The sequence below is a fragment of the Cephus cinctus genome, unplaced genomic scaffold (genome assembly GCF_000341935.2).
Source record: "Cephus cinctus unplaced genomic scaffold, Ccin1 Ccin1_scaffold0693, whole genome shotgun sequence".
NCBI lineage: Eukaryota > Metazoa > Arthropoda > Insecta > Hymenoptera > Cephidae > Cephus > Cephus cinctus.
Window position 1 is genome coordinate 139,649 of NW_014333316.1, and position 19,370 is coordinate 159,018.

Sequence of the window (19,370 nt, forward strand, 5' to 3'; positions counted from 1 at the left end):
CGCCTCCATTTTCTCTTTTCTCCAAGCCGCGGATTTTTACGACACTTCCGCTTCCCTTTATTCGCTTTATACGCTTTGCGGAAATTCTCTCCTCTCTTTTCTCTTCCATCCCGTCGTCGCCTCGCTCCCCACCTCCTCCTCCTCCTCCCCCTCCTCCCCCTGCACCCTCTCCTCACACTTTTCAACCCCTAGAAAACCCAGGCTACTACGTATGTACACGCAGGCAGATGCGTACAGCCGCTTTGGGTATCCGACATTATGTGCACACACGTCCCTGTGCCAGGAATCCAGCATCCCTACCGGTGCAGGTGCTATACGTGTACATACGTGTGACCCGACGCTGCTCGTGGAAGAAATTTACGGGGTAGGAAGCATCATTTATCTAAAGGGAGAACGAGGAATGAAAACGTCCGAGTCGAAGCACATAGCGCGATTGTGATAGTGTGCCGGGAAGAGATAGAGAAGAAGCGTGATAACGAGCGAGGAGAGAAGAAAAGGAGAGAAAGGGAAGGAATAAAGAAGCAAAATGTCTTGACTGCATAAAGGACGATTTACATGATATATTGACGTCCGGGGTCAGCGACCATTAGGCGATTATTGCCAAGTAACGGACTTCACTATTTTTAATAGACGGCTTTCGTCAAAGCCGATGACTCTCTCTCTCTCTCTCTCTCTCTCTCTCTCTCTCTCTCTTCCTTGGATGAAAATAATTGCATCGCTACTCGGAACTTCAATCTTCTCTACTTTTTTCGTCTCCCTATCATCTTTATACCGTCCCAGGAGAAATATCGCGCCAAGAAGACAGAAAGACTTTCAGAAGATCCAGACAGTAAAGCAGATAAGTTGAACGGAGATAAGAAAAAAGAGAACAAAGAAACACTAGCCTCTTTATCAAGAGAGCATAGTTAACAACACGCGTTTTTCTTCTTTTTCGTTTTTTAAACGGACATGAAATATCGATTCGATCCTTAAAGTCACGTGATAACGATGATAGGAATAATTAGAAAACGGATAATAAAAGCGTCAAGGGAATTTGAGCAGCGCTCAGGCGCCATGATTTCCGTCTCTTTAAAAACTGTCGTAATAGCGTGTGTCATTATTTTCGCGAATAACTATTTTCGTCGCACCCGACTCCAGTGGGTTATTCGGGGGGTTCGCCGGGCTCGTCGAAGGGGCGCGTGCACGTTCCTTAAAACGCGAACGTGCCTTTCACGAGGTTCTATGTGTTCAGAGAAAATACAAGTTGCATTTGTTTTCATTAAAATTCCACGCCCCGTTTGTTTTCACGCTGCCTTCTATTCTCGTCGCTCATTTAGAGACGCCCTAAACTACCTCACTACGAGCAGACTAAGGCTACCGCTACCACTGTTAATAGGATTGCCGACCATACTTCACCTCTTAAAACTCGCCAACTTCAACCCCTCGATAAAAGCCCTCCAACCCTCTCAGTCAACCCCTAGCTACATGCTTTATTGGTACTACGGTATTTTTCTATCTTCTCTCTTCTAGCGTCTGCCGAACCATATGCAATTTGCGCATATTGTCGCCAGCCCTGAATGCCTCGATGTTCCCGTCGCCAAATTAAAGTCAACAACTTGACTTTATATTAATTCGTCCGATCCCCGTGGATCTGAGAGGAAATTCGGCAAACTTTAATTTAACGTTTGTAGCAGGATGATAAACACTAATAAATTCTATTGAATTAACGAGAAAATTGAGGGATGAATTTCATGAATATTTTTTATATTCTCGAAACAATAAAGGCAGCTGAAGTGTTATCAGATGATAATTATCAGGAGTGAATTAATCGGGAGAGTTACGACCTGCCGATAAGCCAACCACTCGGGATCTGTTTTACTTGATAATTAATTACTCCTTGATAAAGATGTACGCTGGTAAAAGGGTTGAATAGGCGGATTCACGCTATCTTGTCGTTAACGGTACATCCTTCAAAGTGAACGTGCAAATTTCGATATTTAGCCGGGCTGCATTTCGCATTGAAATTGTTCTTGCAGTTCGACCTCATTTGCCAATTAGCAATGCGCCGCAAACGAGAGTCAGATGAAAACGAGATCCTCTTCCCTCGACCCGTTTTACTGATTCGCAATAGTACGGTTTATTATTGCGAGTGCGAAACGATCGAACAGCAATTTCGCGCTTCCACCCTTCGCTCTCGGGATGAGAAGCGTCAATTAAATGGGAACGAGGAAAATGGCCGCTTTTCAAAACATCCTGACGCAAATCTTAAACCCGCGAGGATCATCCTGAATCACGGTAGTTTAATTGAAGGAATCGTAATTATAAGATTTCACACAGTTGCACAGATTATGATAATTTTTTCTTACATATCTCCCTCGCGTTATTACGATTTCGCGAGATATATCGGTTCTACCCTCGTAATAGAAGATCGGCGAGTAAATCGAGTAAAAGTGCAGCAGATGGGCGTGGTGGGAACGTTTCACGTCCTAAGATTCGTGCACTGAATGAAATAAATGAAAAAGCTCCAATCGTCACCGAAATCACGTGAAAAGATAAATCACAGTAAAATCCGCAGTAATATCACAAAATCACGAACCTGGCTGGTACATTTGTCCTCTAGAGCTATCGGTAGAGCCTTTGCCTTTCTCATTGCACAGGACACTTCACTATCACTTATTTCACCATTATCGGCACAAACGCGCGGCAGATTTAAGTCGCTAGGAGACCATCAGACGAGTTTAAATATCCTGTATAGCACTTGAGTACACTCGCGTTTGCGTACGTGATAACATTAAAGCCGATATGTCTATAAACGATACAACTGTTACGAAGTGCGGGAGATAAAAGGAAAAAAAGAGAAAATAAGCAAAAAAGTGACAGGCGAGGATAGGAGAATCAGAAAGAAAAATATTAAACGTCAGAAGCCCGAGGGATGTTCCACGGACACGGTAGAAAAGTCTTTACCGACGGGGATGGCGTTGATATCGGTGCTGGAGGATGGACATAATATAGGTATAGGGAGCGCACAGCAGACTGTATATCGGGTTATCACGGACTCGTATATGTGAAACGTGCGGACGCGCGCAAATCAATGTTCACTCTACGGGAGCAGCCACTGCACTGACTAGTTCCTCCTTCGACCCAAGTCACAGCTGTACTCCCACACGGCGCATGCGCACAACATCGTCAACGAGATGCGCCGTCGCCTACCCTACCGACGAGAGAGGTCTACGTCGCGTCACCCTTCTCTCTCTCTCTCTCTCTCTCTCTCTCTCGCCCTCTCCCTGCACCCTTATACTGTTCCATGCCAACTTCATCCCCTAAATCGGCACTCGGCACCCCCTGGACTCCTAGAGCCCGCTGGCCCATCGCCCTCTCCCTGCACCCTTATCTACCCTACCGACGAGAGAGGTCTACGTCGCGTCACCCTTCTCTCTCTCTCTCTCTCTCTCTCTCTCTCGCCCTCTCCCTGCACCCTTATACTGTTCCATGCCAACTTCATCCCCTAAATCGGCACTCGGCACCCCCTGGACTCCTAGAGCCCGCTGGCCCAGAGCATACACCGTCTATCCAACCCCTACCGTGCACCCTGCTACGCCCTGACTCCACTGTCCAAGTGTGTTCGTATAATTTTGATAATTGGACCGTGATACATTTATTCTTCTCGAGGAAAAATTCCACTGTTGCACCTTGATGTTCATTATGCTCCGCATCTCTAGATGTATCGTGTGATGCAGGTCCCACGTATGCGACTTGATTCGAGGAAGCTGTCACATCGTTGTGGACAGTGAGATATTTTGGAGCAGTCCCAAAGTCCGTTGGGTCCAGAATATCCTTAATTGGTTAGCGGTGATTCATTCAGCGACCATTCATTCCAACTAACCACCCTACGAAGGGGCAGAGAGACCTCCTTGCCTTGGGCGACAGCCATCCTAATCTTGGCAGGCCACACAGTCTATGGTCCTGAGCAAGAGAGCGTATCGGCCCAGGACCGGTAGCCTGTCTGTCATTATAACGCGTGATCAGATAAACAAACGCACGTGGTTACCTGGACTGACATAATCAGCCGTTCAGGTGAGACTCGCTCCTGTAAACGTGTCGGTAGTCAGATCATGGGAGTAGATTAGACTCGTCATTGTGTCGAAGTCACGTGGGGGATTGATCATTTAAAGATCTTCCAGAGGAATCACTGATTCAGGAGGATGAGCGATGAGAAGGGGTTATTGGTACAGAGATACGTATAGCTGGGAATTAGTTTGAGGGGGATACGAAGGATGAGAAAGGGTGCGGCTTAAACGAGATTAGAGATTTGTTAACGTTTCCTTTAACGTTTCACTTGGTACAATTTATTCGAAAACTTCACTTATCGTTCATCCTTTATCATTATATTTATTTAAAAAACATCTATTTTAGCGTATATCAATCTTGAGATTTTCTGACGTTATTATTAGGATAGATAATTACGGGGTAATTTCATTCCGTCAACCGTAAGAACGTTATGCTAGACACCACTTCGGAATTACGATGCTCCGATTATGACTATCGATTTCTCTGAAAGCCCAGAGCATCTACCAGAAACTTTGAAAGCACTACCAAGTGGAATAACGTCCCAACCCTCGCCACGCCTAATCGATCACAATTAATTATCCCACGGTCACAGTTACGCAAACAATACAAAACAGAAGTCGACGGACGTACCAGCTCAATTTATTTAGCACCAAAGCTCTGAATAATCGAAAAAACCCATGAAACTCTTGGAATTTCCTTTTTTCTCTCTTCCTTCTCCTGAAATTGAAGGGAAAGACGTAAGTGCACTTGGTGTCGTATCTCACAATGCTTCTCGGAGCACTCTTCGATACTCTTTGTTTTTTACAACACAACCTCACTGAACCTCAGACGCCTTGAATTTCCCTGAAATTTTTATCAAGCCAAGACGGACGAGAGAATGAATTGAGTGCGGGGTGAGAATCTAGGAGGAAATAAAAAAAATCTCATGCATCCCCTAAGACGACGATGGCAGTGATGGCTTCCTATAGATACGCTTTCTCTCCCCCGCCCCTCCGTCAACTCTTATCAGTAACCGCTTTCCGAAGATTCGTATAAAGTCTTCGTTGGGGAGATGAAATAGAGGGATGACGAGGGGAGGTTGGCGAAAGGGTGAATAATAAAGTCGGAAATTCGAGATGCTGAATAAAGGGATGTCTTGTCGATGAAGGAAGGAAGCGGAAGGAAGCGGAAGGAAGCGGAAGGAACGTCAGAAACGGAATCGTGGGGCAATAGGTAGGGGGGTCGGTGGGCGCATGGTACTTCAGCCAAAGGAAAAGGGATGCAGAGTAGGTAGGAATAAGCTACGTTCCTTCAATAAAATGGAATATCTAATAAGGGACAAAACGCAGTCAAGGGAAGAATAGGTGGTAAAGTAGCTCTTATTCAATCTTCCCTATACCTGTGTCTATCGCTGCGCTAAACATCCATCTCCCTTTAGAGACGGATTCGGTTCTGCGCCAGCAAGGAAGGTACACGCCAGTACTATCGTAACGTACAAGTATCGGTGACAGTTCAAAGGGAAGTGTAATAGAAACTATTGAAAACACTATTCGAGTTTCGAAATGGATCTCCCGATATTAGAATGTCAAAAAGACAGCAGCCAAGGATAACCCGTAGTTCAGACATCCAAGACACACGGTAGACAGTGGAACGAGACGACCTTAAGTCCTACCACCTGACGCGCCTGTCGAAAGAAGGCTCGGCTAACTACCCTTGCTGCAAATACTTTGCCCATCATCCCCTTAGCGCTCCCTCGAGCAAAATCGGTACCAGCAGCAAGCAGAGCAGGAGTATCGACGCCCTTGGCGACGCCTTCTTATGCCAGCAAACCTCGGTAAAGCTCGACCGGTAAGAAACTACCCCTGAGAGAGAGAGAGAGAGAGAGAGAGAGAGAGAGAGAGAGAGAGAGAGAACGAGGCACCCTTGTAAAGACATTACTAGCATCCCTCATGTTCAGCTAGGAATAAATAGAGGCGAGGCGTTGAAGTATTGTCGTCACGGCCCAGGGGGTTGCTGCTGCCGCAAAATGCAGAAGAGCTCAACGGGGATGATGCACGGTATCGCACAAGGGCTGTACATCGATATATCTATACGTATACACAGTATATAAATGTACATAGGTCCTAGATACGTAGGAATGGTCCATGAATAAAACCCCTTTGGCTGGTACGTTAAGATGGATGGTTCGAGTGCTTGGTTCCTGCATGGGTGTGACATGCACTCGGAAACATGTCTCGTGTCACCGAGTTCCTTCTATCCTGTGTCGTCTTCACCTTGGATGTTATCGAGGAACTTGGCCACGAAGACGGATCCTTCAGGAATAGACTTCTATCCCACGGAAAAGACCCTTAACGAGCACCGTCACGTACTGATGGCTGTCGATTAATACCAGTGACAATAAGATCCGATCGGACTTTTGGCTTGTAGCTCAGTTTAGTATAAAGAATACCTATACGTGGTGTCACTTTAATTTGATCTTTAAGGTAATCTAATTAAAGCGAAGCTTCGAGGGAAGATCGAGAAAAATGATTCGTGTCTCGGTAGTCTTGTACGTGTCACGATACGTCGATTTAGAATGTTTTAAATCCCTTCTGGAATTCTTATGGAAATCGGTGATGGCACGATTCCCTGTGGGAATAGGATGGATTAGCTTGTCAGTCTCTTTTCTGTAAATTGGATTCGTATGGATTTGTTTCTTCGACTGTTGCCATAGTTAATATTTAAATAAGCAGTAATGTCTATGGCAGGTGAATCGTAGCAATCGACAGAAGGATATTGATTTCTTTTTTTATTTGGTAATATCCTTCGGATATTATTTCTGGATAATTACGGATAAAATTATTTTAGCGATACACACATAGAGCTATCAATCCCGGTCAAAGTTTACTTCGCAAAGTATCGACTTCTTTCCCATCATAGAGATCGCATTCGAGTTTTCATACATCACAGAAAGTTTGTTGGATGGAGATGATTTAAGAGGAAATTGAGGTATCATCGAAAAGTCCATTTATCGAGCATTTACTCATTCTTTCTCTCTGTTTCCAATTTTGTGGATTTTTTTATCCTTATCTTGCGTCGCGATACAAACGAGGGGCGGTTTGCTCTGTATTATATAATATGTCAAAAAGAATGTAGACCAGAATGAAAAAATATCATTTTCTTAGGATGCCAATAAGCTGACAAGACATGTTTTGAAATTGGCTCGTTTGACTCAGTCGAATTGAAAGTACTTTGAAAATGTTAAATTATATCAGGAGCATAAGGTTGGTCACAAAAACAGTACAGCAGGAGTGAGTGAGAGAGAGAGAGAGAGAGAGAGAGGAAGAGAGCGAGGGAGGGAGAGAGGTGCCTAGAGAATGTGGAAGGATTCGCAAGGGAGACGCAGCATTGCTTCCTAGTTTAAGTATAAGGTCTATACCTACCCCACTAAGGAAGAGAGCGAGGGAGGGAGAGAGGTAAATTATATCAGGAGCATAAGGTTGGTCACAAAAACAGTACAGCAGGAGTGAGTGAGAGAGAGAGAGAGAGAGAGAGAGGAAGAGAGCGAGGGAGGGAGAGAGGTGCCTAGAGAATGTGGAAGGATTCGCAAGGGAGACGCAGCATTGCTTCCTAGTTTAAGTATAAGGTCTATACCTACCCCACTAGTACCTTAGAAGAGACTCTAGGAACTTCGAGAAACTTAAATGTTTATCGCAGCTCGGTCTGGATCAGCTCTACGGCAGCCTGTTACTCGCTAAGTGGGTTTGAAATTACGTAAATACACGCTAATTAAAAACTACTAACTAGGTAAGCATACACGCGCATACACGTATACAAGAAGAGCAGCAGCCACCGCGAACTCTAGAGTCAGGACCTTCTCCTAGCTTTCGCTACCTGATCTGCTGGCTTCTGGCTCCCTTTATTCCTATCCTTACCTACCTACCAATCACTGACTAGATGTAGATACTTGTATAGTCAACTGACCATTTACAATAATAAAATAAAAAGGCAGGAACGTATGAGCCGAAAATAGCAAATTCGAATTTCAAGGAAATGTGAAATATATTAGAATATACTTTTTGCAGGAATTAATTTAAAAAGAAAAACCTGTCGTTTGAAGATAGCACAGAAAATTGCAAGAGACATTTCAAGTAATCCGTACTATTTGTCTAGTTCAAGTTTCCAAAGAATCAAAGACTAAGAACAAGTTTTCACTGTATGAAAGCCACAAGAATTTCTCAACCGATTCTCGTTGAGAACCAAGTGAATGTTCAGAGTCTGCCATGTTTCCGTTCCAAGTATCACACTGAGCACACAGTATGAATCAAGCTAAGGGATACCAAGTTGGAAAATTGCGACGGACCTTTTCGGTTTGGAGTTATCGCAAATATTTGTTTCCACCAGAGAACCCCAGCCGAGCATGGCTGCCGAAAGGAACCGGAACGTATCCCAGAGACTTTAAAAGGGAGAATTCGCCATGCGTACCGCTTGTCTGGAATACTAAAAATCTTCAATTTCCTAGGATACACCGAAACGATCCGTATACCAAGTTAACCACCAATCGCCTGTTTCCCGAGAAAACAAGATAACAGGATAAGCTAGAAAATGAACTTGGTCAACCTAGAAGCAACTTTCATATATATATTTACCACGATTATAAGCGCAAAAGAGGACACGGTGCTTCGTACCCTCTACCCGAGTGCAGTACTGGGCATTAGACGGTAGAATAATCTCTATCGGTACCAAGAGCTGGCGGTACGTAGAGAAAGAGGAATGACTAACGTAGGAAGGGGTCTTCTTAACAAATAGCCCTGATTGTCGAGTACAAATCACCGCTCGGTAAACTCGGTTGCGGTGCGGCGTCCGGGTCCTGGCGTAGAGGATGCGTCTTGCGTGAGTTAGGACCACGTTGCTTGAATAATGCATGTGTCGAGAGGCCTCCACTACGTTCTCCGTATTCCTGCCACCCTTGGTTAGGCCCTTTACGCATTGCCCTACCCATAGATACTAATTTCGAATGCACTGCAGCGACGCATGGACTATACTTACGTGACTGCGGCGAATTGCACATTGCCTTGGAATTATTTTCCAATTACTTTTTGCAAGGTATACGGTGAGTGTTCGTGGGATGACCCCCTTTGTACGGATTATAATTGTTTTTACGTTACGATAAAAATGTTGGAAAACTTGAGAGACAATATTTCTGGCTAAAAGTCAAAGTGAATTATTGTTTTCTGTACTTTGTTTTCCGTGTGGTCAAGCGTCAACGGGGATTAACAGTCACGGTTCTAGGGAGAAAGGGAATTTTTGACGAAGCTGGAAGATAATTTTACGTCAATTGTTGTCCAAATCGAAGTAGGTCGGTCGATATATAAAAAGTTTCATATTGATATTAATGTCCAAAATGTTTTTGCCACTTTTTAACTGTAATTTTCACCAACAACCATAGACTGCGGTTAAATTTGGTAAATTCTCACTAATTTATTGTCTTCATTTCTTTTCATTCTTTCCCTCTCTCTCGCGAATAATTAGTGGTACTTGCCATGTCACGGAGTCACCTTTATTATAATGGATGCTGAAGTACCCGATTGAAGACCGTCCACCCTCTGCATGAACTTCGCCATCTGTACATAATTGTGCTAAATTGGGGTGTGACGCATTAAAAAGGGCAAAGTTCACGCCCTTCGCGATTTCTCTCAAATCTTCATTTCCAGATTCCATCCTGTGGATGCTGGGTAAGTAAAATAGGACGACATTTTTCTGAGTGCTTCTTGGCAATTCTAATATTCGCAATATTCGTGCCTGAAGTCTCGATAGAAATTGTAGAAGAAGATTTGGATTTTCCGGATATTGTATAATTAATTGAAATAGACGCTAATTATAGCTATCTTGTTAATGCCACACGGCTACGCAACACGACGATTCTCGTTTTGTTAATTATCGACAAGCTTGTAATTGCGCGCTGAAAATTCCAAGCCATTCTCATTGAAACCCCTTCGCTCTAAGTGACTCGTAAAGGGGGTACTCGGTGAAAATCTTTGTCATTGCGATAAGCTTTCGCACTATAACTTTATTCTGCAAACCTAACCTGACGCCGTATAGGAATAGAGGCAAACTACGGCAAGTCTGGCCGCAAATCATCCGGCCTGAAGAGGGTGTATCGATGGGGTCCCGTTGGGGGTGCGTACGGCACATGGATTTCGTAGGGGTTGCCAGGACGTCCTGTGTATATTTTAGCGTCTGTGAATAATCAGCAATCAGCAGTGGCTGCGGTAACGGCGGCGGTAACAAACTACATGTGCATATAGTGACTAAGCATGCAAATTTCAGGGACGAATCTGTGATCTAGAGGGCCCGGACTAAGAAATATCCTCGCTTCGGTAAAACTTAATGCAGGAGATTTAATGAAGACGAGTTAAAAAAAATTAACGGAAAACCCAAAGCCAGAATACAGACGGAGATTTTTTATTCTACAATTTATAAGAAATTTCATAATGAAAACTTAATTGCCATCGCTAAATAATTGTAGAATTTATGGCCATTCCGAACGAGTACTATGATGTCACAGCCATAATCCCTTACTGTTAACAGACCGGATACATATAAGCACGAGAGCAAATACAGGAGGAGAGATGCTAATTCGCAGTCGCGCTTCGATAAATCGGCGAAGCGTATTTTCGAAGGGTTTGCTGGAAAGGGAGGATTTCCAGCGTGGGATGAACGGAATGTGCAGAAGGGTAACAAGAAGTGTAAATGTTTGGCTCGTCTCTGTCCCTATGTACAGTAGAAGTGACGTTACCAGGAGCCTATGGTAAAGCGAGTTCGATCGGTCGAGATCTACTTTCCGAGAGAAGAGACAGCCACAGCCACCTCATAGAAGATATTTTTAAAAAATCTCAAAAACATGCTAAAACTAAATAATAAAATGCAAGAGATCACGACTTTAGACAGTACTAAATAGATCCATCGAATATCACGTGAGAGTTACTAGGATCTCTAAGGAGAGAGAGAGGAGATGGGGCGCAGAGTGATCAGTGAAGATCGTTTCTCATGGGTGAGGTCGGCCCCGGTAATTGACAGGCTCATGCTCGACGTAACATCCTCTCGAATAATTGGTGATCCTATCGTAGTCGAAGATACACGAATAGTGAAGAGAAAAAGGAAATACAAGGTGTAGGAGAACGAAGCTGCGTCCAAGTCTTGGCGGATGCTGGATCGAATGATCCTGATCAGATCGTATAAGGGTGCGGTCGGGATACGCTCATGTCGGAGGTCCTGTTTTATATTCAAGCTTCTCGTCCCTAGATAAAGCTATCTGATCTCTGGACCCATTTACATCCGTGATCTACAGGTGCCTTAACCTTCCTTATTCAATCTATAGATACAGGCATCGGAACCATTACCCTCACCTGGTACCAATGAGAATTTCACCCGAAATCCTCAACCACCCTCTGTCAGCGTAGAACAACCAGGATTCTCTTTGGGTCTTAGAGGATTAGTCCCGGACACTCTCGGGAGGATTCAAAGGGACCAATTTACATGGGCCAACGTCTGTCCGCGTCTGATTCGACGTCTTTATACTTTCAATCGACCATCGATTGACATACGTTATTCGGCCACTGTCATATATCGACAACTGCTCGATTCTTTAGAAGATATCAATTCTTTAAGTGGATTCCAGTCGCGTTATCTTCTTTCTTTTCCATTATCATTTCATTCGTTCAATTGGATCTTTCTGAGACTTTTCCTTTTCTCTCTCTCTCTCTTTTTTTTTTAATTTGAAGCTATACCTGCGCTAAATCTTGCTAATGCATTTTGTAAGTATGCCCGTACTATAGGATATTCGACGGGCTATCATCCACACTGCTCCTGAGTGATCAATTGCAGGTCCCCTGCATACTACAGAATTTTTACTCGAGTCCTCACCAACCCCTATAGTCTTCCTGCCCGTGGGGGGTTGTCTGGGAGTGGAACGCGAAAGAGAGTTTACTTCGGCTTCTTCGAAAGAAGACTTTCGGGGGTCCCTGTCGGAAGTGCGAGGCTGCAAGTTGCAGCTGCGAGATTCTCACGAGAGCGGCAAGGCACCAGTCTTCAAGGAATGGCAATGTACAAGCAAGGTAGAAAGTAGATTGGGAGGGAGAGCAGCAGAGAGAATTAAAGAAATACAGCGAAGAAGATAGAGCAGTCAGCAGAGAAGGAGCAAGACTGGAAAATGGCAAGAGGAGAATTGAAATGGTAAAAGCGGATCACGAAATTTTTAGCTTAAAAGGGAATTATTGTAAAAGATGGCTATTTACATTTGTCACGGCAAATATTTTCGGTCAAAATAATTCACCGTAGATAAACGTTTATTACAATTCTATTATTCCCTTTGATCTTCTATACGAAAAAATTCGACGAATATTTTCTCTGGCTCTACGTTTCATATATCGACACTCTGCGCATCCCCTCAGACTGATATTTCATCCCGATGGCTTCAGACTGGTGGAACCAGATAGGAGTGGGTGTGCCACCCCCCTCCCCCCTCCCACCCTAGCAGCGGCACAGACTATGTCTCATTAAAATAAAGTTTTACATCGCAGAAGGCCACGATGTTTCCTCGCCGTTTCTTGGCTGTACCAATAGGACGTTAAAGGAGGTGAGAGATGTAAAGTAAAGAGAAGCATAGAGAGAACGTCATATTTACTTCAGTGCTTAATGAGTTCCATGCCTCCACGCGCACATAGACAAAACTGTAGAGACGTATATCAAGCAGGAGTAAAACAAGCAAAGGAGGAAGCACACCCTTGGAATCAGTAGGTAGCTCAAGAAAAAGAAAGAGACCAAAGTATAAAGAAATAGAGAAGTTGAAGATTTTGACAATCTTTCGCACAATTCAAAATCCAAACTTTCACCTCCACCAACAATCTTTATGGATATGAGAAGATTGCTGGAAGACCGACCACACGTTTCTTATCTTTCTTTACGCTTAAACACAAGAAGAAACGAGAGTTCCAGGCCGTTTTACGGCCCGTTAAAATGTTCCGCCATGCACAATTTATACTATGAAAAGCGTTCGCGGAAACTTACTTTTTTTTTTTTTCATTCACTCCACTCACTTTTTATTCTCTTCCTCATCGAGGATTCCCCTTACCGTCCCAGTCTTTTCTACAGCCACGGAAAAAGAAGTTGAAAAATCCATACAAAAACCGATTAAATTTGACTGTAACGAAAATACGTTCCTAAGGTTACGAGCGACCTTTCGAATTTTCAAAGCACGAATTATCTTTAAATAACGCGACCTCGGTACTGCGGATATCTATGGATACGACAAGTCAGAGGGGTGGCTGCGCCACGGGGTAAAGGGCAAACATTGCGAAGCGGAGCACAAATATTAAAGCTTCGATGCTGCCAAACTAGGGGATGAAATGGCTGCCGAAGGGGTTAACCCCTGTTATGTTTACTCCTGAGCGTTCGTTATCGTTCGCTAATTGAGCCCTTGACGCGGTAGCATTCATAGGATGTGGTTGGCCCACCAGCGTTACAGGTACCACCCCGTCTAAATCCACTTGAACCCTCAGTACGTTCACTGTTCACGAAGCTCACTGTCAATGTCACCCATCAGTATATAAAGAATTTACAGAAAAGTCACTTATCCCATTTCTTACAAATTATTATCTAATTATACATACTCGCTCTCTTTTACGCTAATATTACTTATACGTGTCTAGAGAAGATTGAGAATCCCACTCAAACAAAAAAAAAAAAAAAAAAAAAAAAAAAAAAAAAAAAAAAAAAAAAAAAAAAAATTATAAAACAGGAAAGTAAAATTCTCCAGGGCAATTCAGATGCAGAGCGATCCTAAAAGTCTTTCCCCGCGGAGGATAACTAGCGATACCATGATGGATCGCTAAAAAAAAAAGTTTTATTTTACATTTACATGCCAGACTCTTTGAACTCCCCTAAGAGTCAAGAAGGGAGGATCTGTTTACCCTCCATCTTGGATCTATCAACTGACTGGCTGACTGTCAATGGTACCAGCAGTGGTTATGCCTGGTTGATGGTTACCATTCCTATGATACACAGAGGAGGAACATGGTACGGGAAAGGAGCAGAGAGACATGGCGGATGGTGGTTATCGACGCGAGGGTTCGCCCGGAGGTTCGATACGGGTGGAGGCCATATCAGAAAATGATGATGTAGCCGTATGATGAAAAATGGCGGGTTTGAGTGAAGTCACCGGAATGAAATGCATGGATTGGTTTAGCCCCGGGCACCAGCCACGAAGCTGGCATAGACAGCTGGTGATGGATTACTGGCGTCAGCGGCCTCTCCTTTACCAACCTCCCATCCAACCCTTCGCTCCTTCCACCTACCTATCCACCTACCTGCGGCTACCAACCCTTATTCTTGCGTTACAATGATACTGACCCATTCACTAGTTTTCGACTGTCCCCGAACCCTTTCGAAAACGCAGACAAGGGCGCAGGATCGCCCCGATCACGTTTCATTTCTATACTGATTCTGGGCGACGCGTTTCTTAAGGGTGTTTACACGAGGACTTTTATTTATCGCTCACGTCACTCTCTGGGGCGAATACGTGGTTTCGCACAGGAATCTCCCTTTTCGTCTTGTACAATTTTCTTATTTCCTTCGGGATGACGATTCACGAGCTGGCAATAAATTCCGCGTAACTCGTCCGGCATATTCTTATCGTCACTCGTTCATCTCGGCGTTCTTGGCCAAACGTGATATCGCGTAGGCATCCGACCCCTGCTGCGATATAGTGTAGATATCAACCTACGAGAACCTAACCATCTACGCGACAGCCGAGGAAAATATTCAGGAACGGGAATATGACAAGGGCTAAATGGTATCTTGTCATTTTCCTCTGAAACTGCAAATTCTCAGCGTTCCTTATCAGGTAGGAATTTCCCTATTCTTTTATTTTTCATCTTTCGTTTATATGGGTTAGGAAATATTTTTCTCATAGTTCCCAGCACCCAAGTCTCGTCGATAGCATTATTTATTTCATCTATTTCACCCTCCTTAGGCTCCAATACGCTAAAGATTTATTTGGGTTCGATTATACGATCATCTAACGAAATCCATGATCCACCTCAAATCCAATAACTCAAGACTATTGCGATTCATGAAATTTGTAAAATAATTTGAATAGTGAATCTCGTGGAATCCTCCATCCACAAACCAGGATCAGCAGCAGAGTCAGAATCGGATAGTTTTTATAGTCGGAATAGGATTCGAAGCTTGAGAGTTATAACTGTTCGAATATCGACAAGTCCTGTCGATAATCAATATCCATAGAAACTCTCCCGGTTAGTTCCGTGTATATTGATTCACTTCCCCTTTTATATTATTTTACTCCATCCTCTCCCCCCTCGGCGAGCCATCTCGTTCGAATTTTTTAACAGCAAATTGAAAAGCAACCCGACCGTCCCGTATGTATTCTACGAGAGCTTATTCTCGCCCTTAAAAATAACTAGCTCTGCCACCCTTCCGTCGGGAGGGTCGGAGAACATTTCGATCAGCAGAAGAGAAGACCACTTTGACGTTATCTCGGCCGAGTGAGCGAGGTTATCTTCTGAAAGCGGCTTTGAAAGCTCGCGTGTAAATAGCTACCCGGAATAAATCATGATATTGATACTAGGTACATCTATTCCGCTGGTGCTACACGTCCTGCTAGCAGGACATCGCCCTGAGGCTTTGGGTTTAAGAACGGAGCGAGTTTCTATGCGAGCGACCAAAAGAAAATCATCCCTTATTCCCCATCCAAGCGTAAAAGTGCTTTCGACGTACAGTGGATTAAACATAGAAAAAATTATCTAAAAATCCTGTACTACAGGGAAGGTTTTATTTTTTTTTTCTCAAAGGCCAGACTCAAAGTTCTGAAGGATCTGAAAGTCTCCAAGGATGTCTTCCTTGGGATCACTACTCTGCTGTACTATAGCGATACATGCGACAAGACTCGAGAATCGTCAGGATAAGTGGTGAGCCGGATAATTGATAAAGTGGACAAAAGAGGTTCGGCCAGACGACGTGATCGAGTGCCAGGATTCTCTTCCATGGAATTAAATAAAAGGAGTACGGGTCTAGGTAAAGTTTCGTTATGGCGGCAGGAAGTGCCTCCGGGATATTAGTGGATTATTAATTGACAAGTTTACTTTCTTATAGTTGAGCTACGTGGGAAGGGGGACTCGACGAGGACTCTCGTCACGTGTGAATTTGTCGTTTCTTGTTTTACTGCTTTTGGTATTGTTTTGCCTGCATGACGCACGAGCGACTACAATGCGTAAGGCCTTCGCGAGGCTTCTGATGTTTCAGGAAATAAAAGTAACTAGACGACCCTGATCTGTGGTCGCACTTGGAAAATTACACCTGTCTCAGCGTATCACTGATTTCCCATATACGGATAGTTGGGTAATATCTAGCAACGCTACGAAGTCCCTTGTACCGATACCATTAGTGAGCACAGAAAATGATTCACATGAAAAAGCATTAAATACTGAATATTTATAGATTTTTCGATACATTTCTCAATTTCAACTGTCGATTGCATTACTTGCAGATATGAAAAAGCAGATACATTTTCTTCCGTATAAATAGGTCAGCATTAGTAAATTTGTATAATCGAGAAATCGCCAAATATTTCCTATAGTCAAATGTTGCCTCACACGATTGACTCAAATGCCAATATCAACTAGCATCTGTATAAACAGTGAGTGTGGATAGAGAGCAAAATAATATCTCCGCTCTAAGCAACCGACGTACTATCGATTACCAAAGCATATTTTCTAATCTCAAGAATCACTGCGTGGATACAGTAGCAAAGTCCAGATGATCAGAAATCACTTTAAAGAAATCCATATCCACGTGCCTGCACCTGGCACAGATGTACAGATACGTCGAGCCAAGGCCTCTAATAAAAAGTTCTATAAAAGGTAAAAAATAATTTTCATAATGATTCCTATGCGAATTCCAATCCAGAAATAATGTTCAGGAATGAAGCCACGATCTTTATTCTATGAATATCTGCTCCATGATTCAAAGCAGGTATACACCCCCATATGCGGTGTCAGTGCAGCCAGAACACAAGGCAGCTAAACGTCATTACCGTTTACAATAAACTCCACTGACAAATGGCCACGAGACAGACTCCACGTCCATAAACCTAGATAATGATAACCCGTGTATGGAGGATACACGGTATCCACCAGCCAGTGGTTCCCGTTAACGTCCAGTCACGTAATCCACGGCTTGAACTCAGCCCTTCGAGCCAACCTGCCACGGGCACGCATTATTCCATTAGGTTGCCTGGGAGGTCGCGAGGTTCCCGTCAACTTGGGTCGCAGACTTTAAACACGCTGCTATCCAACGGGGACGATTTGCTGTATCCATTCTTACTATTGTGTCTTTTCATCCCTTGCCCACGTTACTTCACTATTTACTTATCGTTCGACCTTTCTTTCCTCTCAGGATCCCACAGCATCACCCCCCTTAGGATTCTCGGCACGAAGTTTCAAATTACAATCGCACCCCTAACGCCACCGCCACGACTGTTTACGTACACCCGATCTTCGTTCGATGAATCGAAATTAGGGGTGGTATCGGAGTGAATTCATGCCCCTCCCCCCTCCGCCCCTCCCGGCGCCTTTTTTCGTTTCTCCCCAAGCCGGAATATCAATGACAAACTTTTATAAACGTTACCGAAATCGAACAAGAAGAAGGGTACAACGATGGGCTCTTTCCCTTTGTATTTCTCTTTTGAACTCTAAACTCCTTCCCACCTTCGTTAGCCTCACTCTCTTGCGCTAGTGAAGGGAACAGGCAAAGCTTTCCAAGCTGAATGCTAAGCCACCGTTTATGTACAGTCAATAAAAACTTTCCTCCTTCTCTTTTTATCGACAGAGAAGAGGAGCCACGTGCACTAATGCGAATACTACCGCCGAGAGGCTTTCCAACGCCTTCCAACGCCTTCCAACCCTCTTCGAAAGAAGGCGGACATTACGTCAGAGCAGTACGGATTTTATCGAGATTAGTTCCCCGTGTAAGTTTTAACGACGAGCACTCGAGTGGCCGACCAGTTCGGGCAGCGACTACTGGAATCCGGGCTAATTATGCTCCTTTTCAGTTTTATGTTTACACTCGAGCGACGAGGTTCTCGCGAAGAACAATCAGAGCGGCAAGGGAAATCAATGAAGTTCACTTCCTCAAGGTATCCCTGTAGTTTAGCGCTAGCGCGCTCTATCGGGCAAACGAGTGAAACCGATGGAAATGCGTCCTGAGGACTTCACGTGCCCGAAGGAGCTGCAACTTTTTCTATCATCTATTATCCGCGAGGAAGTTGAGTGCTTCGCGCGTGAAATAATGCGTTAACGAAGCCCGCTGTTCAATAACCACATGAATCGTGAACGGGCTAATCGTAGACTTCACCGATCAAGTCGCCTTACTCGGAGATGCTTGAGGTTGGAAACGAAGAGGCGGAAATACGAATAGAGACGAGAATTGAATTTAACAACGAGACGATGAAATATTTAATCTGATCTTCTTATCACGGGTTAACGTGTTATTTACAGGTGGATCGTGGAGTTTACTCTAAGGGTACCTCGCGACGTCTCTAGATTTTCTACGGATTTCTGCCCGAGTAAGATACAGAAAGTAAGTTGGCTCAGGCAGGACATTTCGGTGGTGTAAGTCCTGAGGGAGATCTCCTCGGGGAGCAGAGAAAGACTCCCACAGCATTCCTGGAATGCCTACGTCGCAAAGTGTAGTTCTGTACCGTAGTATGAGGCACACAGAGGCGATGCTAGGAACGCGCATCTACCACCTGAGGACTTGGTTAGAGTAAAAGGTTCCGTCAAGGACACCCCGATTTGCCCTCCGGGTGGTGCTGCTGCTGGAGGCTTTCGCTCCCTTCACCGTCTGCTCTAATATTTTCTTCTGTCGGAGGGAGCTTATCGCTTATTACGTTTAATCAGACGGTTACTATAATTCACATGGGGCCTCTGGCTTCCTCGAGGAAGGTGCCTGACGCCGCCCAAAAATCTCTATCAACGTGCGTATATACATATATACGTAGACGTCGAGTTCCAAGGTCACATCGAATCTGTCGTGTCTGTAGCCAATGGGAAGACGAAGGGAAGCAGCGTTGCCGATGAACTGAACCAGGAGCACCGGAGTCCCCCGGCGGATGGGGCGGGAGGGTAGGGGAGCAGGTTAAGGGATAGGTTGATATTCGAGGGTGGATGGTGTGCGCTCGCACCAGGTGTTGCGACAGTTACTTTTAAAGGGGTTACTTCAAGGGTTACTAGCAGGAACAGCTTCCTTCTACTAGCCATTCCTTCCCGCACCCCGCACCCCCCCCCCCC

The 19,370-nt window shown here is 44.3% G+C and overlaps 1 protein-coding gene across 10 annotated transcripts in view; it reads right to left on the reverse strand.

The window, feature by feature from the left end:
- The window catches only part of LOC107269978 (teneurin-m), a 293,857-nt gene that overhangs the window by 91,391 nt on the left and 183,096 nt on the right, over positions 1 to 19,370 (reverse strand). For 3 of the 10 annotated variants that reach the window (XM_015744491.2, XM_025087377.1, XM_025087376.1), the window contains exon 1: positions 2,576 to 3,089. The exons of the other annotated variants lie outside the window; for them this stretch is intronic. In XM_015744491.2, coding sequence (XP_015599977.1) covers positions 2,576 to 2,588 — 13 coding nt within the window. In that variant the 5' untranslated portion in view covers positions 2,589 to 3,089. Of the gene's footprint in view, positions 1 to 2,575; positions 3,090 to 19,370 lie in introns of those variants that run through there. 10 annotated transcript variants of the gene reach the window in all.